Source organism: Colletotrichum costaricense (genome assembly GCF_030867565.1).
Source record: "Colletotrichum costaricense strain IMI 309622 chromosome Unknown Scaffold_11.1, whole genome shotgun sequence".
Taxonomy (NCBI): domain Eukaryota; kingdom Fungi; phylum Ascomycota; class Sordariomycetes; order Glomerellales; family Glomerellaceae; genus Colletotrichum; species Colletotrichum costaricense.
In genome coordinates this window covers 1,647,656-1,664,509 of record NW_026848240.1, presented here as the reverse complement: position 1 = coordinate 1,664,509, position 16,854 = coordinate 1,647,656, and the positions used below count along the sequence as shown (strand labels likewise).

General features: G+C 54.3%; 6 protein-coding genes across 6 annotated transcripts; 2 read left to right on the top strand and 4 right to left on the bottom strand.

Moving 5' to 3' along the window:
• Positions 1-1,243: 1,243 nt before the first annotated feature.
• Positions 1,244-3,144, top strand: CCOS01_10896 (uncharacterized protein; the record flags this gene model as incomplete). Its single annotated transcript, XM_060459049.1, has 6 exons — positions 1,244-1,385; positions 1,439-1,516; positions 1,590-1,673; positions 1,759-2,031; positions 2,110-2,256; positions 2,333-3,144. 6 exons carry the CDS (start codon positions 1,244-1,246, stop codon positions 3,142-3,144), a joined length of 1,536 nt encoding a protein of 511 aa, XP_060310851.1.
• A 620-nt stretch (positions 3,145-3,764) lies between these two features.
• On the bottom strand, positions 3,765-5,719 carry CCOS01_10895 (ZIP Zinc transporter; the record flags this gene model as incomplete). The annotated part of the gene is made up of 3 exons (XM_060459048.1): positions 3,765-4,843; positions 5,035-5,235; positions 5,470-5,719. 3 exons carry the CDS (start codon positions 5,717-5,719, stop codon positions 3,765-3,767), a joined length of 1,530 nt encoding a protein of 509 aa, XP_060310850.1.
• A 3,481-nt stretch (positions 5,720-9,200) lies between these two features.
• CCOS01_10894 (uncharacterized protein) lies at positions 9,201-9,458 on the bottom strand (the record flags this gene model as incomplete). Its single annotated transcript, XM_060459047.1, has 1 exon — positions 9,201-9,458. One exon carries the CDS (start codon positions 9,456-9,458, stop codon positions 9,201-9,203), a length of 258 nt encoding a protein of 85 aa, XP_060310849.1.
• Positions 9,459-10,086: 628 nt separating this feature from the next.
• On the top strand, positions 10,087-12,420 carry CCOS01_10893 (uncharacterized protein; the record flags this gene model as incomplete). The annotated part of the gene is made up of 5 exons (XM_060459046.1): positions 10,087-10,288; positions 10,487-11,082; positions 11,149-12,069; positions 12,119-12,215; positions 12,272-12,420. The coding sequence occupies 5 exons, from the start codon at positions 10,087-10,089 to the stop codon at positions 12,418-12,420; spliced, it is 1,965 nt and encodes a 654-aa protein (XP_060310848.1).
• Positions 12,421-12,543: 123 nt separating this feature from the next.
• On the bottom strand, positions 12,544-13,697 carry CCOS01_10892 (phytanoyl-CoA hydroxylase; the record flags this gene model as incomplete). The annotated part of the gene is made up of 3 exons (XM_060459045.1): positions 12,544-12,582; positions 12,644-12,736; positions 12,798-13,697. The coding sequence occupies 3 exons, from the start codon at positions 13,695-13,697 to the stop codon at positions 12,544-12,546; spliced, it is 1,032 nt and encodes a 343-aa protein (XP_060310847.1).
• Positions 13,698-14,696: 999 nt separating this feature from the next.
• Positions 14,697-16,413, bottom strand: CCOS01_10891 (NPP1 domain-containing protein; the record flags this gene model as incomplete). Its single annotated transcript, XM_060459044.1, has 2 exons — positions 14,697-15,270; positions 15,332-16,413. The coding sequence occupies 2 exons, from the start codon at positions 16,411-16,413 to the stop codon at positions 14,697-14,699; spliced, it is 1,656 nt and encodes a 551-aa protein (XP_060310846.1).
• Between the last annotated feature and the right edge of the window lie 441 nt (positions 16,414-16,854).

Genomic DNA, 16,854 nt, shown 5'->3' with positions numbered 1-16,854 from the left:
CGCTGGTGGTGGCAGTGATGCTTTCGCCAGCCTGCAAGGTCACCAGCCTGTCAGGTCCTCGGGAAACCCTGATGACGAGGAAAGCCGGTGAACGGCAACTGGTTGGCGATGGCGATGATCTCCGTCCTTGCCGCCCGCCAGGATGGGAAACTTGATTTCGCGATGATTGTGGCTGGTGGGAAAGAGGGGCACGTTGCAATGCAGGGGCCGTCAAGGTGCACCTTAATGTGCTTTAGGCCGAGGTGGCTGGAGCCCTCTAGCCGTACTGGGTAAAGCCTCCGGTACGTACTGATGTGGACCTGCAGAAGCGTGGCTGGTGGGGCAAACCCTCCTTCCCTGATTTTGGGAACCGCCACCCACTCTCACCACCGCTTCAACTCAAGCTCATCAATCATTGAGTGCTTTATGAAACTCATGAGACTACTAGCAGCCGAGAGTTCGACTTCGTGGGTCCAATAAGTCGAGCCAGCTAACCAGTATACACTCATTCATTTCCATCCGATGCTTAAGAAAACTTCACCTGGCCCGACTGCCTGCATGCAGTGCCCCGCAAGAACCGTTTCCTTGTCCTAGTTGAAGCAACTGAAAAGTGCTTCTTCTTTCAGTTATGGAAATCTTCAGTCTGAAGTCTCAGGTCATCTTCTCTCAGTCGAACATGTTGATCGATCGTTGTGGAATACTGTCTCTCTTATGTAATGCCGCTCTTGAGACACAGTCCATGCACCTCTCTGGTCATCTCAAGGAGTGTCGGAATTACTAAGAGAGACGGACTTGATATACGCTGAAGAGTAAACTCTTACTCTCCTTTATCGCTTTTCAACTCACAGTCTTACTCTCACTTCGCTCGACCTCCCCTGCACAATTCTCTTCCGTCTCCAAGGAGCTGTGTCTCGCATTCAGCTCTCACATGAACCATCACCAGGGGTATTATCGTGATCGAACAACGGTTTCCTTCTCTCATCAATAAGTCCTTGGAACCTCAAAGCTCGACTGTACGCAGAGAGAGATAATGATTGCACTGTTCAACAAGCGCTGGTCTTTCTGGTGGTGATGTTGGATGCCTAGCGTTCATCTCACTCATCCTCTTCAAGATTTCTTATATCAAGTCACTTTAATTGCCCACGCGACATCGTCCAATTTGTACATTCCCTATGATAAACCAAGAAACTTCCAATACTCCATCAAGGTTCATTCACCGGCCCAGTTGCAATCATTTCCTATAACCACATAGTTGCAAACCATCATGTTCTTCAGCTGCCGCGCCAAACAGCCCACGCCTCCGCCGCCCCGGCCGCACTGCGTCTACTCTGGCTGCGTTCATAAGGTCTTGAAATGCGAGGCACCGGCCAAAGCTAAGCGCATTCTCTCCATCTTTTGCAAAGATCGTGGGTTCAGTCTCCGCAGCCTGCTGAAGAGCCCAGTCTAACGTCATCTCGAGATGCCTGCCGGTCACGTACTGGTGAGAAGATGTGTACAAACCCCAAACAGCCTGGTTTATCCAAGTACTGCGAAGATCGTACGTTGCATTGCCTTGACCCAATCATCTCTTCGACTGTCTGTATGTGGTACTGATCATGTTCATCTGGGAGAAGACGGCCGCTGCCACTGCCAGGGCTGTACCAACCAGCGCATCTTCGCCGACGCAAACCAGGACTGGCCATATTGCCAAAGCCGTACGTTTCTCGTGACTTCCTGATCCTTCATGTCGCATTACCCATCGACCCTGATGCTGATTCAACCGCTTCTCTGGCAATGCAGATACTTGCGCAAGCTACGGATGCCACAATAAGCGGGCCACCAACTCCCAGATGTGCAGCTTCCACACGCCTATTTGCCTTATTCCCGCTTGCGGTCACCCGCGCGTCGGCGACGGCCTCTACTGCCCGAGTCACAGCTGCACCGACAAGGACTGCAACAGCGTAATCGACGGCGGCAACTGGTGCAGAGATCACCGGCTCTGCAAGACCGCGGGGTGTGACTCGCTGAGAGTCGTCTCGCCCGGTGGAACACACGAGGAAGTTTGCTGGTTCCGTGAGTCTTCATCTACCGGGCCTTAAGTCTAGTCATTACATTTAAAGCACGGGAAAACTCACATGGCAAACGCCTCAGATTTACCGACAGCTTGCAACGCGACAGCCTGCGGAGCCGTCGTCAGCGGCGGCGTCCACTTCTGCCCCCAGCACGAGTGTACATATCCGCCATGTCGAGAGCGCAAAGACAACGCAACAGATGCATCAAGACTCTACTGTGCCAGCCGTAAGATGACATACTCAGGTTTACCCTCTTTCACGCAAAAGCTCGCTAACAAAAACCTCTCTCGCTCGCTCACCAGACACCTGCCATGCCCAAACCTGCCCCCAACCAGCAGCAGACCTCGCGAACCCCTCGAAACCGCCACACCAACCGAGCTTCTGCGTAGCGCACAAGTGCGCAGCAAGTCCAGAGTGTCCTCACCCTTCCAAACCGTCTAGCCGCCGCTGCGCACTCCACGCCTGCCTGCACCCGTCCTGCCCAACTCCGCGCGCCGACGATCCGCTCCTCGTCTCCGCGAGCCAGTTCTGTATGAGCCACGAATGCCGGGCTGCCGGATGTCATGGCGCCGCGAGATCAAATGGGAGTTTTTGCGACGCGGTCCACGCCTGCGTCGTTCCCGGGTGCCCTTCCCCGCGCGGAGTTGGAACCGGTGTGCAACTCGGAGCCGGTGGCCCCGGATCGGTATGCTGCGCCTTACACACGGCCATGATTGCCCGCGACACCGCGGGCTGGAGCACGGCTACCGAGCGCAAGAGCATGCCCACGCCGCCTTCCTCTCCGCTACCGCTGAGACAGAAGCAGAAATTCCCGTATCTCAGTCAGACGGAGGAGGCGCTGGGAATGCGGTTCAGGGAGGAGAGAGAGAGGCATGATCAGGAGGCTAGACTTGCGGAGGAGACGAGGGCTTGGCATGCTGTTACCACGGCTTCTGCTGCTCGCGGCGGAAACAGTGATATCGAGGTTGTTGGGGGTGTGCCATTGCCAGGAGGGGTCGAGACGAGGGGCAAGAGGCACAAGGCCAGGAGAAGGGGGAGTTATGATAGTGGGGTCGCGCCTAGTCCGACTGTGAGTGAGGGAACTTCACCGAGTGACTTTACGTTTGTGAGTTGAGGATCGTGTGGAATACGAGATGAATAAGGCCTAGATGATCCAGGACAGTAAACGATAGAGAAAGAAGGGAGGGAGGGAGAGAGAGAGGCAAAGAGAGAGTGAGAGTATTGGGTGACAATCATAGAGACTCGGCATAGACAGTGCTGTACGGTCATCTGCTTCGATCGGCACTTGGGAAACAGTCTTATCCACAAATCATTTTCTAAATTTTCTTTAATCTAAGGAACGTATGGCGCTAATACTGCTTTGAACGAGCGGACGGCTTCATAGACGAAACCAAACGTAAAGCAAATAACAAAGCACTCTGACCAACATCAAGCGGCAGTCTTCAAAGAACGAGATACACCAATTTTCAAGATCCATACAAACAGATGACAGAGGTTGTTGTACATAAGCACAAACCCAGCTGTTGAATAGAAACTTGGTATCGAGGCAACGAGGTAAGGGGTCGGCTCGCGCCAGCCCCTTACGCAGCGTCGCCATCTTAACTCTGAATCAGACACCTCACCGCGTCTTTCCAGGTGCAAGAGGGTCACAGACGAGCCAACAGAAGACCACCAGGCAGGAACCCGGCATCACCATCGAATTAGACTGCCCCCCCTTAGCCTCGGGGGATCCACCTAGGCCCACGCTCCGACAAGACTCATGCCAAAGGCGCCAAAGAAGACGAGCACGCAAGCCCAGACGCGCATCGAGCCCCTCAGGACACGCCAGCTCTCGTCGGAAAGGAAATCCTCAGCCAGAAGCTCAATCAATGCGGCAAAGACGAGCAATCCAGAGGAGATGGCATTCATGGTGCCGACGAGGATGAGGCCAAACTCCGAGTCCGGGCTGTAGAGTCGGTGAGTCGCGAGACCGATGGCCTGGCCGATGGGCGTGGTGCAGCCGTAGGCAAGGGCCATCATCCAGGGCTGAAGGCTGCCCTGGGGCCAGTCAATGTTTGCGATGCGGGAGCCGAGGGCGAGACCTTCAAAGGTCTGGTGGAAGGCGATTGCGATGAGGAGGATGACGAACTCGTGGCCGACGGAGACGGAGAGGGTCATGCCGATGAAGACGGAGTGGAAGAGGATACCGACTTCGAGCATCATGCACTGGAGGATGTCCTTTTGGTGCTGCTGTGCGGGGGTCAGGACGATGCCGCCGTCGGAGTTGACTTGCACGGCGCGGTTCTCCTCGTCAACGATGACGCGCTTCTCAACGCGCTGCTGTTGCTGCCCCTGATCGGTTTCATCGCCAGCCTCGGGTTGGTTCGGGGCGAGTACGGCATCATTGGGTCGGCAGCACATCTGGCGGGCAGGGGAGAAGACCATCTCGATGATGGTGACGAGGAAGATGCCGGCCAGGGCGATGGCGCCCGGCATGGCGGGGTAATCCTCGACCCAGAAGGAGCTCAAGCATGGGTTGCCGAGAAGTGTGAAGGCCGTCGGGAGGAGGTGAACGAAGGCGGTGGCGAGGAGGACGCCGGTACCGAAGTGGCGGACAGCGAAGAAGAAGGGGCGAGGGATTCGGATGGCGGGAATACTCTTGGCGATGAGCGGGAAGGCGCAGGCGAGGAAGGAGGTTGCGAGGATGATGAAGAGGGCGCCAACGTGGAGAGGCGTGTTGTAGGCATCTTCGTCGCCGAGGCCGCCGGTCGGGCAGGTTGAGCGGGCGGTAATGCGGTCGTGGTCGTGGGTGTGGGCGTGGCGCTTGGTGATGGCTTGGGATATTGTCAGCTTACATTGTATTGAGGCATTGGTGGTGAATAAGAAGGAGTAAGGGGAATCTAAGTGAGATGAGGCGCAATGGGATGAGATGAGATGGAATGAGATTCGTATCTTGATACATGTGCGCAATGGGTTGATGAGGCCCCGTCTTTCGAGAGACTGTGATGAAGAAAGATCAACTTACAATGAGTAGTTTCTTTGGTCGCGACAAGGAAAGACGCGACAGCCTCGGGGCTCTTGAGGGCAGAGATGATGGCTGAGCAGCCAATGACGGACATGATCCAGCTCACCCAGCCCCAGAGGGCGGAGCGGGCGGGCGCAGAGGCCCAAAGGAGAGGTGTATGGTCATCACCACCATGCACCTTTTTGTTTCGGGGATGGAAACCTGGGGAGAATTAGTATGCGTTTAAGAATGTTGCGTGTGGTTAAATATCGTTGAAGATGCCGGCCGATGCCGCATGCACACCGAGAGTGGTGAGTGAGGTGAGTGAGGTGAGTAATGGGAGAGAGGAAACCCTGATGTCGTTGGTCCCAGTCTCCGCATCATCGCACTCGTAACACCCCCCAACGTCGTTGAACAATAATGTTCAGGATTTCTTCATAGGAACTCAAGACTCACCGTGTTTCCACCCTCCCGAAACGCGTAGCCTCCGATCGGGCTGCAGACGTGGCAACGTCTGGTAATTCATGTCGTCACCCCGGCCGTCGGATCCATCGCCGGCGCCGCCCCGGGCCCTGCGTTGCTCGCGGGCGTTGGCAATGCCGTTCAGATCCTCACAAGTGGTGAGGTCGGCAGACAAGAAGGGCGGGTTCTGGTTCCAGTCTGGATGCTCCAGCGTGATGTCGTCGTTGCGCGAAGGGCAGTTCATCGTGGGCGAGAACGACCTTTTGCTATGGTTGTCTTTCTACGGGGGGAACTGGAGTCCTTTCGTTGGATCGATTGGAACTTGTCTTCGTTACTGTCTACTTGCTGTCGGTCTCGATTTGGTATGATTTGATGTGGTGTCTAGTTTGATTGGAATCGTAAGAGGATGGAGTTATGAGAATAAGGAGATGGAGATGGAATCACACGAGTCAATCTTTCGAGGTCACTGGGGATCAAGGTACCTTAGTACCTCGAGGTCGTCAATTTGGGTACCTTGAGGTAATGGTGGGGGCTCGCTGTGGTGTCAAGTACTTCCACACCCAACTACATATGAGTAGTGACATCCAGTCGCTGTTCTCTTCGCAACCTTGAGGGAGCCGGGTGCAGCAGGGCCCCAAGCCTCAGGGGGAAAGGGGAAGAGGAACCTTGAAAGACCTGGCCCGACTGGCTGTCCCTAACTGTGCCGTCTTCGGGATCTAGAAATTTTTAGGGCAGCGGGGCGGGAACTTGCTTCGGCCAAATGCGGAAGCGAGTCACACAGCCAGTCTCAGCCTCAGCATCACTCATTCTGTAATCCCTAAGTACCTACTTACATCAAGGCGATTAATGAGAATGAAAGCCGTGTTTGAACGTGGCTGTCGGGGCCGAGGAGGGGCTCCTGGGCGGACGGAGGACTGTGCCGGTGGGACTTTGCACTTCATGCTCGTAGTGTAAGGTACTGCGTAAACCGTAAACCCAATCTTCGTACCGCGAAACTCGGACACCGATGTTGACTGGAGACTCTCGGAAGACGGCAATAGGTCAGATACTTCGGATGTTTAACTTGAACACTGCTCAGGCTTGCTGTAGTCTGTTCATCATGACTCTCATCCCCTCCTCTCAGTCATTCACTCAAGGTGACCTGTGGTGGGCTTGGCTGACGATGGTGACCTCGTTGCGTATCACCGCTAGCAACCCAAAGTCCAATCATTAACACCCTCTCCGTAACCTCTTCGCGCCGAGGATAAACAAGTCATCACCACTACCGGCAATGCATATATCCCCCCTTTCCCCCCAAATCTCAAACCGTTTGCCCGCATCACTTAGACCCCGCGAAAAGAACGTCACTGCATATAGAGTACCCGGTTCTTCCCATAGTCGCATTGCCTACCACCCAGTGATGGGCGTTCCCGCTTACCCCATGGGGCTGAATGCTCCCGCTCTATTCCGAAGCTCAGGCCGCAGGACTAGAGATAGCCGACAGCGACAGATAGCGGATAAGTCAGATCCAACTCCTTCTCCTCCGTGGCTGCGGTTGGTCGCTGCTTCGAGTGTGCTCGATTTCGTGTCTTGACTTTGACTGCAATCTCTGCTTCTCTCGCTGTGACGAGGCCAGGTGTCATGCCCTGAAAGGTGCCCAGGCCTCAGACCGCCCGGTGCGAGGTTAGAGACGCGTCAGTTGACTTGGCCCTGGCTTCTTGGCTGCACCTTGGCCACTGGTCACCGTTTCTACAACGTAGTGTAATTTCAGCCCTTGCGTCTTGGCCTTGGGCTACAGCCTACAGGTCATACAACTGTGTCCGGTGCCGGAGTGGCTTCGAGTGACTCAAAACTCATCCGAGTAGAGGGCAATCGGACCCGGAGATGGAGCAGAACCAGCAAGTTAACCCGGGTCAATTGCGTGTCGCCGCGAGTCTTCGGATCCGAGAGCCGTCTTGTCATGGGGCCATGTGCTTACCCGTGACCGAATGCTCGGAGACCGGCGCCGGTTCCATGTTAACTGCAATGATGTCTCGCCCTCTTCCGCTACCATGCAGATAGCTGCAATTTTTTCCGTCAAGGAAGGAGGCATAAGGTGCCAAAGACATGAGGATCAAGTTGGGCTGGAAATGACACTCTTCTTGATCGTGCAGTTGGGCGAAGGAATGCTTAGACACACAGCACTGGGTGATCTCGAAATCAGGAAAGATCGCAGCGAAAACCAGATCTGGGCCGCTGGGTTCTCAGATCAGGTACGTACTGAGAGTACGCCACTCCTCATCAAGGTTAGCTTGGTCCCAAAAAGAAGATTACATAAGAGCTCTGTGCTCCCTCAAAGGTTGACCAATCAGTGACATTCCGTTAGTCATGTCCTTCCGATCACATGAGTGTGAGCCAAAGCGGCAGGGAGACCGTGATAACTTTTGTAAACTGAGCTGAGGAAGATTAATAACAAGAAGCGGGATGAAATTGCAAACCTTACGGGCCATCTCGAGCGGTTCATTTGCACATTGTTCAAGTCATTGGAAGCTAGGTTACATAGGGGGTTCCGTTGATCGACCACTACTTTGAGTAAGGATTGTGAGGTGAGTTGCCCTTCACCGGTGACATCCTGATGGCATGCTCATCAGATCTCACTGTGAAGGGCGGCTCTGTCATAGACCTCAACTCGGTCATAACTTTGACCTCAACTAGGGACTTGTCTTCCGAGCTACTCTTGAAAGCATGATATCGAATATTGAGGGAATCGATGACCATCTCTCACCAGGGCCATGAAGGTTACTTGGACTCCAGGTTTCGTTGGGGTGAGCTCTGCACCTCGGTACCATGTTGTCGATGAATCTGCCATGATTCATCATCACCAGATAGAGCTCATCGAATTGTCATTGAGTATAGAGACTTCATGGATCGATTTTTGCATGAGATGTCTCGATACTCTCAGTTAACTTACGACTCACCTTTATGTCAGATGCAATGAGATATGATCACTTTACCAACATCCCTCATCGGATTTCGAATTGAATACAATTCAATTCCTTGTACTGAGGCGTGCGTTCACGGTGCGCTAGTGCCTCTTCACGATGCTTACGATGATCAAAGACATCTCGTCTAGTTACCTTCTGCCATCATCGGCGATGGATCTGGTCAGATAAATCATAGATCTAGCTCTTGAGTGTCGTAGGCAGTGTTTCGTGTAGCAAAATGAGACAGCTGACATCTGTTCGCAATATCACCTTGAATCAACGCAATCATGTTGGCAGGCAATGAGTGAGTTGAATGACTATGAGTTGCCGGCCGATGCCAGAGCTTGTGCCTCGATGTTGTGGTAGATGTTTAGGCTACTTGAATCGCGTCGGCTTCGGCTTAAGGTTCGGAATCCCCCGATGTTCACCGGACTATGTTTGAGGCCGCCGTGATGCTACTTAGGGCGGCGCAGGGCCTCTGGTATGGAGTAATCGCTACGATGCTGTTTATGATTGTTGACGTATGCTTGCGATAGAGAGCGAATCGAATGCGATGGGTGGATGTGCCTTGACGAGAAAGATACTTCGGACGTCCCACATCTATCCTTCCGGGCATAGCACGAGAATCTTGGTTAGGCTAGGAACTACTGAAACCGGCTCACTCGAAAGGGGTGATGAGTTGAGAAGTCGCTCTAGTTTTGTCACGGGCTGAGTGTGGGCGGCTGAAGTCCCTAATAGACACTATTAGCCATCGGAGAAATAGACCTCATCGAGATGTCACACTTAGGATGGCGACATGAGTTCCCTAATATAGGCAAACGGCGGCGATTGCGGTCTAAATTGTCTTGACCGGTGCCCTGTTGTCGGGCGCTGGCTCAGAGCCCGATGGCCTGGCCGGAGATCGGGCGGGATTCTGACCGGACTCTCGGAAAGCTCCTTCGTGGTGGCCTTATAAGTACCTCCATAGTATCTCTTCCCAGCAGCCGGTATTGAACCTTGAATGGTTCTCGTTGGCCTTCTGTTGAACATGACTCGATGCATCCCCCAGCTGCAGAGCTGTTCTCTCCGTCAGGTCGTCGACATCAACGGAGACTTTTTCACGATGATAACTTCACTTGGCCAACCTACTCCGACTTACACCAAGAACTGGGGAGACTCTGATTGATATGGATACCCTGCTCAACTACAGGACCATTGGGCGACGAAGGGAATAACGTGACACAAAACAAGTCATGGTTTCGACAACAAACACTTCTTCCCTTGAAGGGGGGCTCACCCCGCAATTTATCCCCCGCCTAGCGTCGATCCCGAGCCCCGACCAAGCGCTCCCCATGTCTTCAAAAGGCCATGTATCCCGCGGGATTCAACTCTCTTCATTCCACCCCCGCAAAATCGTACGGTCGTCTGCTCACCCGCTCCCATTCCGGCAAGCAAACCCACCGCCAACGGCCCATTCAGAGTCGATTTGATTACTCTCCGAGGTAAAGGCAGAGAGAAACGTCAACAGAAACAAGGGCACAGTCACACACCGCAATACACCTAGGAGATACCCGAACAGATGGGCTCACAGTCGGATGACACTCGGACTTTTGCGTAGACCTCGGCGGGCGAGAGAGGATACGAGTAAACATAAGGCTCCGGTCCCCTCCTCCGGCGGCCGGGACCGTATATGAAGCCCCGACGCTGCTGTGACGCCTGCCGGCGGCGTCACCGTAAATGTGTTGTTCAACCCGGCGCGACGGGTTGCGGCGCCTGCTTCGAGGCCGATCTCGAATGTCACTTTGACACGACGTTACGCTTTAAGCATGCGCCGGGTAGCTCCAGAAAGGCAGCTCTCTCCGGGGACAGAGTTCAGAAGGCGGATCACCGAGGTTTGACTTGACCTTCCTTTCTCAGATGATGCTTTACCGCGCCCACTCTTCCCGTCGGGCCCTCCGGGTCTTCTGCTAGCCCCCTCCTCTCCGAGGTGATCCTTTCAGCTTTTTTCTCTCGCACCCCGCCTCGTTTTTGTTCATTTGCCGATCACTCAGTCCCTCCATGCAGGTCAGGAACTTACTCTCTCTGTCCAGCCCGACGCAAGAGCGAAGTTAGTCGTGTAGACGACGCAGCATCCGAGGCATCCTCATCACCGGCCGTCCAGTCCGTTCGTACAGCGGGCGACAGAAGTAACAGCTTTACATCTCACCCATCCCCGCATGGCTTGACGCCATATGAAGGACAGCTCAACTTCGGCTACTCACCGCCAGCAACGCACGCGTTCCGGGCCGAGGCCCCGGCACAACGATTCACCGGACATGGATCTCACGGCGATGGTAGTGCGCCCATCGGCTTTGTGTTGAACAGCGGGCCGCCGCAGGAAAGCCAACAACACCGGGATAGCCTCACATCAAGCCCCGGGTATCTCGACTCGGCGCGAGATGGCACCACTTCGGATAGCGTACAGTGGCAATCTGGAGAGGTCCAGCCACAGCTCCAGATTTCATATCTCTTAGGGGACTCGCCGTCAACGCAGGCCGGGTCTTCACACCAGATTGCCTCGGAGCGTGCTGAGAGTCTCATTTCGGATGCAGAATTCCGTATTCAGCCCGTGGACCCCGAGCATTGCGGATTTACCGGACGCCAGGCCTTCTTGTTTCGCACGTATATCTTGAGAATAGCGCCTTCAGTGAGTGTTCTCTTACACCATTCCCGTCCTTTTTGGCGAGGATACAACAGCATCTAATGATCCCAGATTGATGCGTGTCACGATGCTCGCCCCTTCACCCTTGACGTCCCCCGTCTCGCCCTTCGCAAGCCAATCTTGCTCAACGGCATCTTCGCACTAGCCAGCCGTTTCGATACGCAGGGGAACGACGACACAAGCGAAAAGTCGGACTTGGAGAGCACGTACTACCACAATCGCTGCATCGAACTGCTCATCGAAGCTTTCTCCCAACCCCCAGAGACATGGGACTCGATTCTGCTGACGGCTGTCGTGATCATGCGGCTCTACGAAGAGTACGACAACGAGACAGACTCCCACTACCATCACCTTCGAGGCACGAGGAACCTGCTCAATCACGACGCCATTGCCCGTTTCGTGACGCAAGGCGGGCTGGCTGAGGCCGCGAGCTGGGTCCACCTACGACAAGCACTCTATGTGTTCCTAGTTCGCAGGACGCCAATCGAGATTTGCCTAGAAAACTTTGAGAGGTCTTCTACGTTCAGAAGCAACGACGACACAGCGCACGCGAACCGAATCGTCTATCTGTTTGCGAAAGTGCTGAAACTCTTCTTCCCGGAGGACGGATCGGGATTCAGCACAAGCAGCTCAGAGACTTGGGAGGAGTTGCAGAATGACGTCGACGTGTGGTTTAAAGAGAAGCCACTATCTTTCCAGCCCCTTTTCTATGAACGGGCGGATGTGGCCAAAGGAAGACCGTTCCCGACCCTGTGGATGGCCGCAGATCCAGGTATGAACCTTCACATAACAAACGCTGCTCTGTTCCTCTTGACTTTATGGAGTAGGAGAGTCACTGACAGCAAGGCCCATGCAGGCACCGTTGCACTCGGGTACTACTACGCTTCGAAAGCGATATTTTCCTTCCAGGATTACAACAGCTCAAATCCGACAGCAGGATTTGAGGGAACGAAGAAGAGGATGGACAGCGAGGTGAGTTGCAGTCGAAAGAAACGCATGCACTCGACTAAACATCACACAGCGTGAAATCACGTTCTATTTATGTATGCTCATGGGCTTGGCCCGGTCAAATGAGGCTGTCAACGCATACTACTTGCCCGCACACATGCTGTCTTTGTGTAAGTCAGTCGATACGATATATCTGCTAGCCCCGTGACCCTAACACTTCTCTCAGGCGGCCATTTGATAAGACATCCCCTCGAACGAGAACATACAATCAAGTATCTCGCACAAGTAAGGACCATCGTCCAATGGAAGACAGGGGCGTTGGTAAAGACTTTGAAGGAGCAATGGTCACAACTTGATAGCTTTCAATCAAGATGATTCAATTTCATTGGCTATGTGTCATGGTCATTGTCGACTCTATCTCTTCTCTTCACACATTTTTGCATCGTGGTTGCGTGCGTCGGAACGTTCTCGGCGTCACGCGCAATGGCCCCGGTCGGATCAGACGCCATCGTTGAAGCTGTAATGCTTATCCCAACGCTGCTGTTTATTAGAGACGTTCTTCAAGTAAAGCATCGCAAGCAGGCAGAACATGACTTACAGTATCCCATGGGCGGCGCTTGTCGACAAAGCGCAGATCCGTTCCAAGTCGGATGCGCCCCTCAGGGTCGTAATTCTTGGTCGAAGCATGAATCTAGTATCGTAGTCAGCAATCTGCAAACATACTTCCTGATGCAAATGCGGAAGAAACATACCATGTGTGCCGAATGGAAGACAACATCGCCGGCCTCGTACGCGCTTACCAGCCACTTCTTCCCATACCGCCGTCCAAAGTCCGCCGGCCCATCACACAAGAATCCCGTGCTCATCATATTCGCATTGAACGCATTTTTTGTCTCCTCATCGCTCATCCCGGCTGCCTTTGCCTTCGTTGTAAACTCGTTTTCAATCTCTTCGCCAAGCTTCTCGCCGTCCTGCATGTAAATCAACCCGCCGCCCTCGAGCCGGACGTCTCCGATCGGCACCCATGCCGTCACGGACGTCGGCTCGCCGTAGCGCATGAAGGACTGGTCATAGTGCACGCCAATGGCCTTGTTGCCTGGGGTGTTGTTGCGGAGGAGCGTGCGCTTTACGGTGAGGGTGTTTTCGTCACCCCAGCCCGTGAACTCGGCGACGAAGTTGCGGAGGACCGGGTGGTTGCAGAAGCCCCGGACTGAGCCGTCCTCGGAGCCGGCATACCAATCCTCGGTATGCGCCTTGAGCGCCGCCTCGGTGAAGATCTCGGAGCGGTCGGTCTCGCCTGGCGCCGCGTTCTTGACACTGCCGGCGCCGATGCCTGGGTAATCCGCGGCTGACTTTGCGTCGTCGAAGATGCCTTCTCGCGGAGACGTGCCGGGCTTGATCACGCCTGAAGGGGCGAGGGAGTTGAAGTATGATTCGCGTGCGGAGAGCACGTCTTCGCGGGGGATGAGGCCCTTGATGAGAAGGTAGCCGTGTTGACGGTACCGTTGGCGGAGGACATCGAAGTCTTCTGTGAGGTGGGATTGAATGAGGGGTTCGACTTCGTTGGCGGAGAGGAGGTCGTCGTTGACGTGGAGTTGGACACCATTGATGGTAGGAGGGGCATCAGGCGTAGGTGATTCAGCGTGAGGCATTGTGAAGATTCGACAGAGTTTCAACAGAGATAACTACTAGTTATGGCGTCTATAATGCGGGCGGGTTGAAATATGGAGTGTTCGTGATCAGGATACAGCACTTTGAGAAAGTGAAAGAGACATAAAAACAAACTCGCAGGATCGCAGTCATCGCTCAAGAGTTCTGAATCCCCTTATATACCCTCCGTCATCCACATCTCCAGGTCCCTCATTGGGGAATTTCGTCGCCCAAGAGTGGCGTCCTCACGTATCCACGAGCATCTCGTGAAAGGGAATATAACCCGCGGGAAACCCATAAGGCAACTAGCCGGCGGAAAATTACCGAATCAGGCTTGACCGGCGGGAACGCTGGCCAACCCTCATCCCCATCTTTCCCATCTTTCCCCGCATTTCGTGCATTTTCGAAGCAAATCCGGCCCGCGCTTGACGTTGTCACTGCTCCACCTTGCCTTTTACGGACAGCCGGAACGCGGGCTCTGCCAGATTAGCGACCAAGATAGCATTGGATGGGCTGTGTTTCGCAGTTTTGTTGCAGACCTGGCAAGATGGAGGGTCAAGAGGGTGTTTAGAATGGATAGCTGTCTCCAATGGTTCGGTCCAAGTGGGATCCCCGGGATTTGAAGCATGGGGGACCTCTGTTGAAATAGGCAAGATCTCGCCGGCGGGATGAAGAGTTCGGTGACGTGCCCGAGGCAGGCTGATGGTCCCGGAATGTCGTCTTGTCTTCCAGCCATTCCGAGTAGTTTATTCATCAAATGGTCAGGCCCTCGCGTGCGGTATTTGATCCGGTTGGTGAGGTTGAATATCCTGGGTGCTTTTAAACGTAAAAGTAATGTGAGAGACTCCAAATTGTAACCTGACATGCACGTGACTCTCAACGCAAATTGATTAGAGTTGTTGATTAATTCGTAGTATTAATCTCTTCAGCTACTCTTATATGCGTACTTCGCATCCAAAGCTTCAGCTTCCACGATATCCGAATACTAAGTCTCACTTCACCTAGTTGGTGCCGCCGCAGCCCTGCTGATCAGTCAAGGCGCCGTAGAAGCTCTCCTTATACGCAGCATCGAGATAGGTCTGGAAGTTGGCGTCAATGAACGGCACCTGGGTCTTCTCATACTCAACAAGAGACAGCGCGCGCTCAGCTGCGTCAGGAAGGGCGTCCCAAGCCACGAGAGTGCGTTCAAAGACCTTGTCACCATCGGCGCCCGTGAAAGGCGACATGGCGTTGTCGTGAATCTGCATCTTGGGGTGCGTCGACTCTAAGTAGGAGATGTCGCCAGTCTGTGCAGTATCCCATACCGTGTGGTCCCTGGTGAACGACACGCCAACGGGGAAGACGGCCGATACGTCCGTGTCGCCCTCGCAGCCCCAGCGGTTGACCCAGACGACGATGCTGGCCCAGTAGTGAGTGTGGCCGTTGTCGTTGCCCTTGGCCCAGCGGACCTTGGGGAAGTAGTATGAGTACATAATAGCGGTACGGCCTTGACTGCTTCCGCGGCGGACGTAGACCTGTCCGGTTCCGCCGTTGCCGCATCCGCTTCGTCCGCCACCGGTAGGTCTCAAACCAGCTCTGCAAATGATGATTAGCTCATGCTATCTTTTATGTTGTTTCAAGATGTTTGTTGGCTTACCCGAGACTTCCAAAGGCGTCAACAGCCGGATAGGGATCACAACCTCCAGAAACGAACAGCTCAGGGTTGAACCGGAGCTGAAGTTGGCCCTCCAATCCCAGAGATGTTGCCTCGTTCAAGGCGGCGACCTTGTCGTGGTCGATCCAGTTGAGGACAGTGCTAGTCGGAGCGGCTGAAGAAGTTGAAGTGGCGATGGTAGTGCTCCACACAGATGAGGTGGTCACAAGAGAGGAGGCAGGCTCTGATGAGGTCCAGGAGAAGGGTGCGCTCGTTGAGGAAGGAAACTCTGATGGGGGGGCCGAGGATGACCACGGTGCGGAAGAAGTCCATGGGTCGTAGGTCTCAGATGCAGTCTCCGGGTCATAAGACTGAGAGGGAGTGGGGACCTGCGTGGGCGTCGCAGGCTTCTCGGTGGGCTTCTCAGTGGGCTTCTGCTGGGTGGGCTTGACCTCCGGGACAGACTCGGGCAGATCAGGCTTGTCTTCGACGGGATCCAGTTCGAATTCGGGCATCGACCCGGCGGCCCCGGAGCCGGCCGCTGCCGACAACACCGCAGTCTGTCCCGCCGCGATGGGCAGAAGCGCACCAGAGGGCGCCATGACAAAGCCACCCAGGATTCCTCCGATAATAACCGCGCCGACAGCTGCGGCAACCGTCTCTCCGTTGCTCACATGGATCGGGGCCGGCGTGGACGACGGCTTCAGGGCACTGCTATGCCATGTTGAGGAAGGAAGTTGACTAGGCTTCCGGGTAGAAGAAGGAAGCGGGCTCCATGTCGGTTTCCGGGAAGAGGAAGGAGCATAGCTACTCCAGTGAGAGGAAGTGGTGATGCGGATCGACTTGGAGAACGTCGATGGAATGTGAGATGACGTCTGATTTCGGGGAGGCACGACACTCGGGGCTGGCTTCGAGCCCGGGGCCGGCTTCACACTTGGGAGAGGTTTAATCCCAGGGTTGACGGCCCTCTCTGCCAATGCATCGCCGTCATCCTGCGACTCGGGGTTGTAAGGACTGTCGGGAGAGGTGACCTGACCAGTAATGGTCGTCGAGAGCAGAAGCAAAGTCAATGCGTGTCGGATCATGATGGGCAATTAAGGAGTGACTGGAGGACTGAGAAGGAGTGCAGTGTCCTCTGGAGTATAGCTAGTCTAATACATGGCACTGTTTGCGTGGATGATTCCTTATATCTAGGACGGGCATTTGTGTCGATGACGGAGTTTCCGTCAGCTTGATAGCCTTACTTGCAATAAAATTGGCTTTCAGCGCCAGTTTTACTGAAAATTAGCATCTCGTAAGGATGGAGGCACACTCAACTCAAATACAGTGTGGGATGGAAAAGTTGTAGAAACTCTCGGTGAAATATGATTGACCGATTCAGTTTGCTCTACTTACTCAACGCCATGAACATAGTGCCTTGGCAGGAACTCCACATTCCCCAAAGGCCGTTGATGTGATATAGGGTAAGGTAATTGGAAAGGAACAAATCCGAGAGGCGGCGTTACCGACCTGCCATAGACACATAT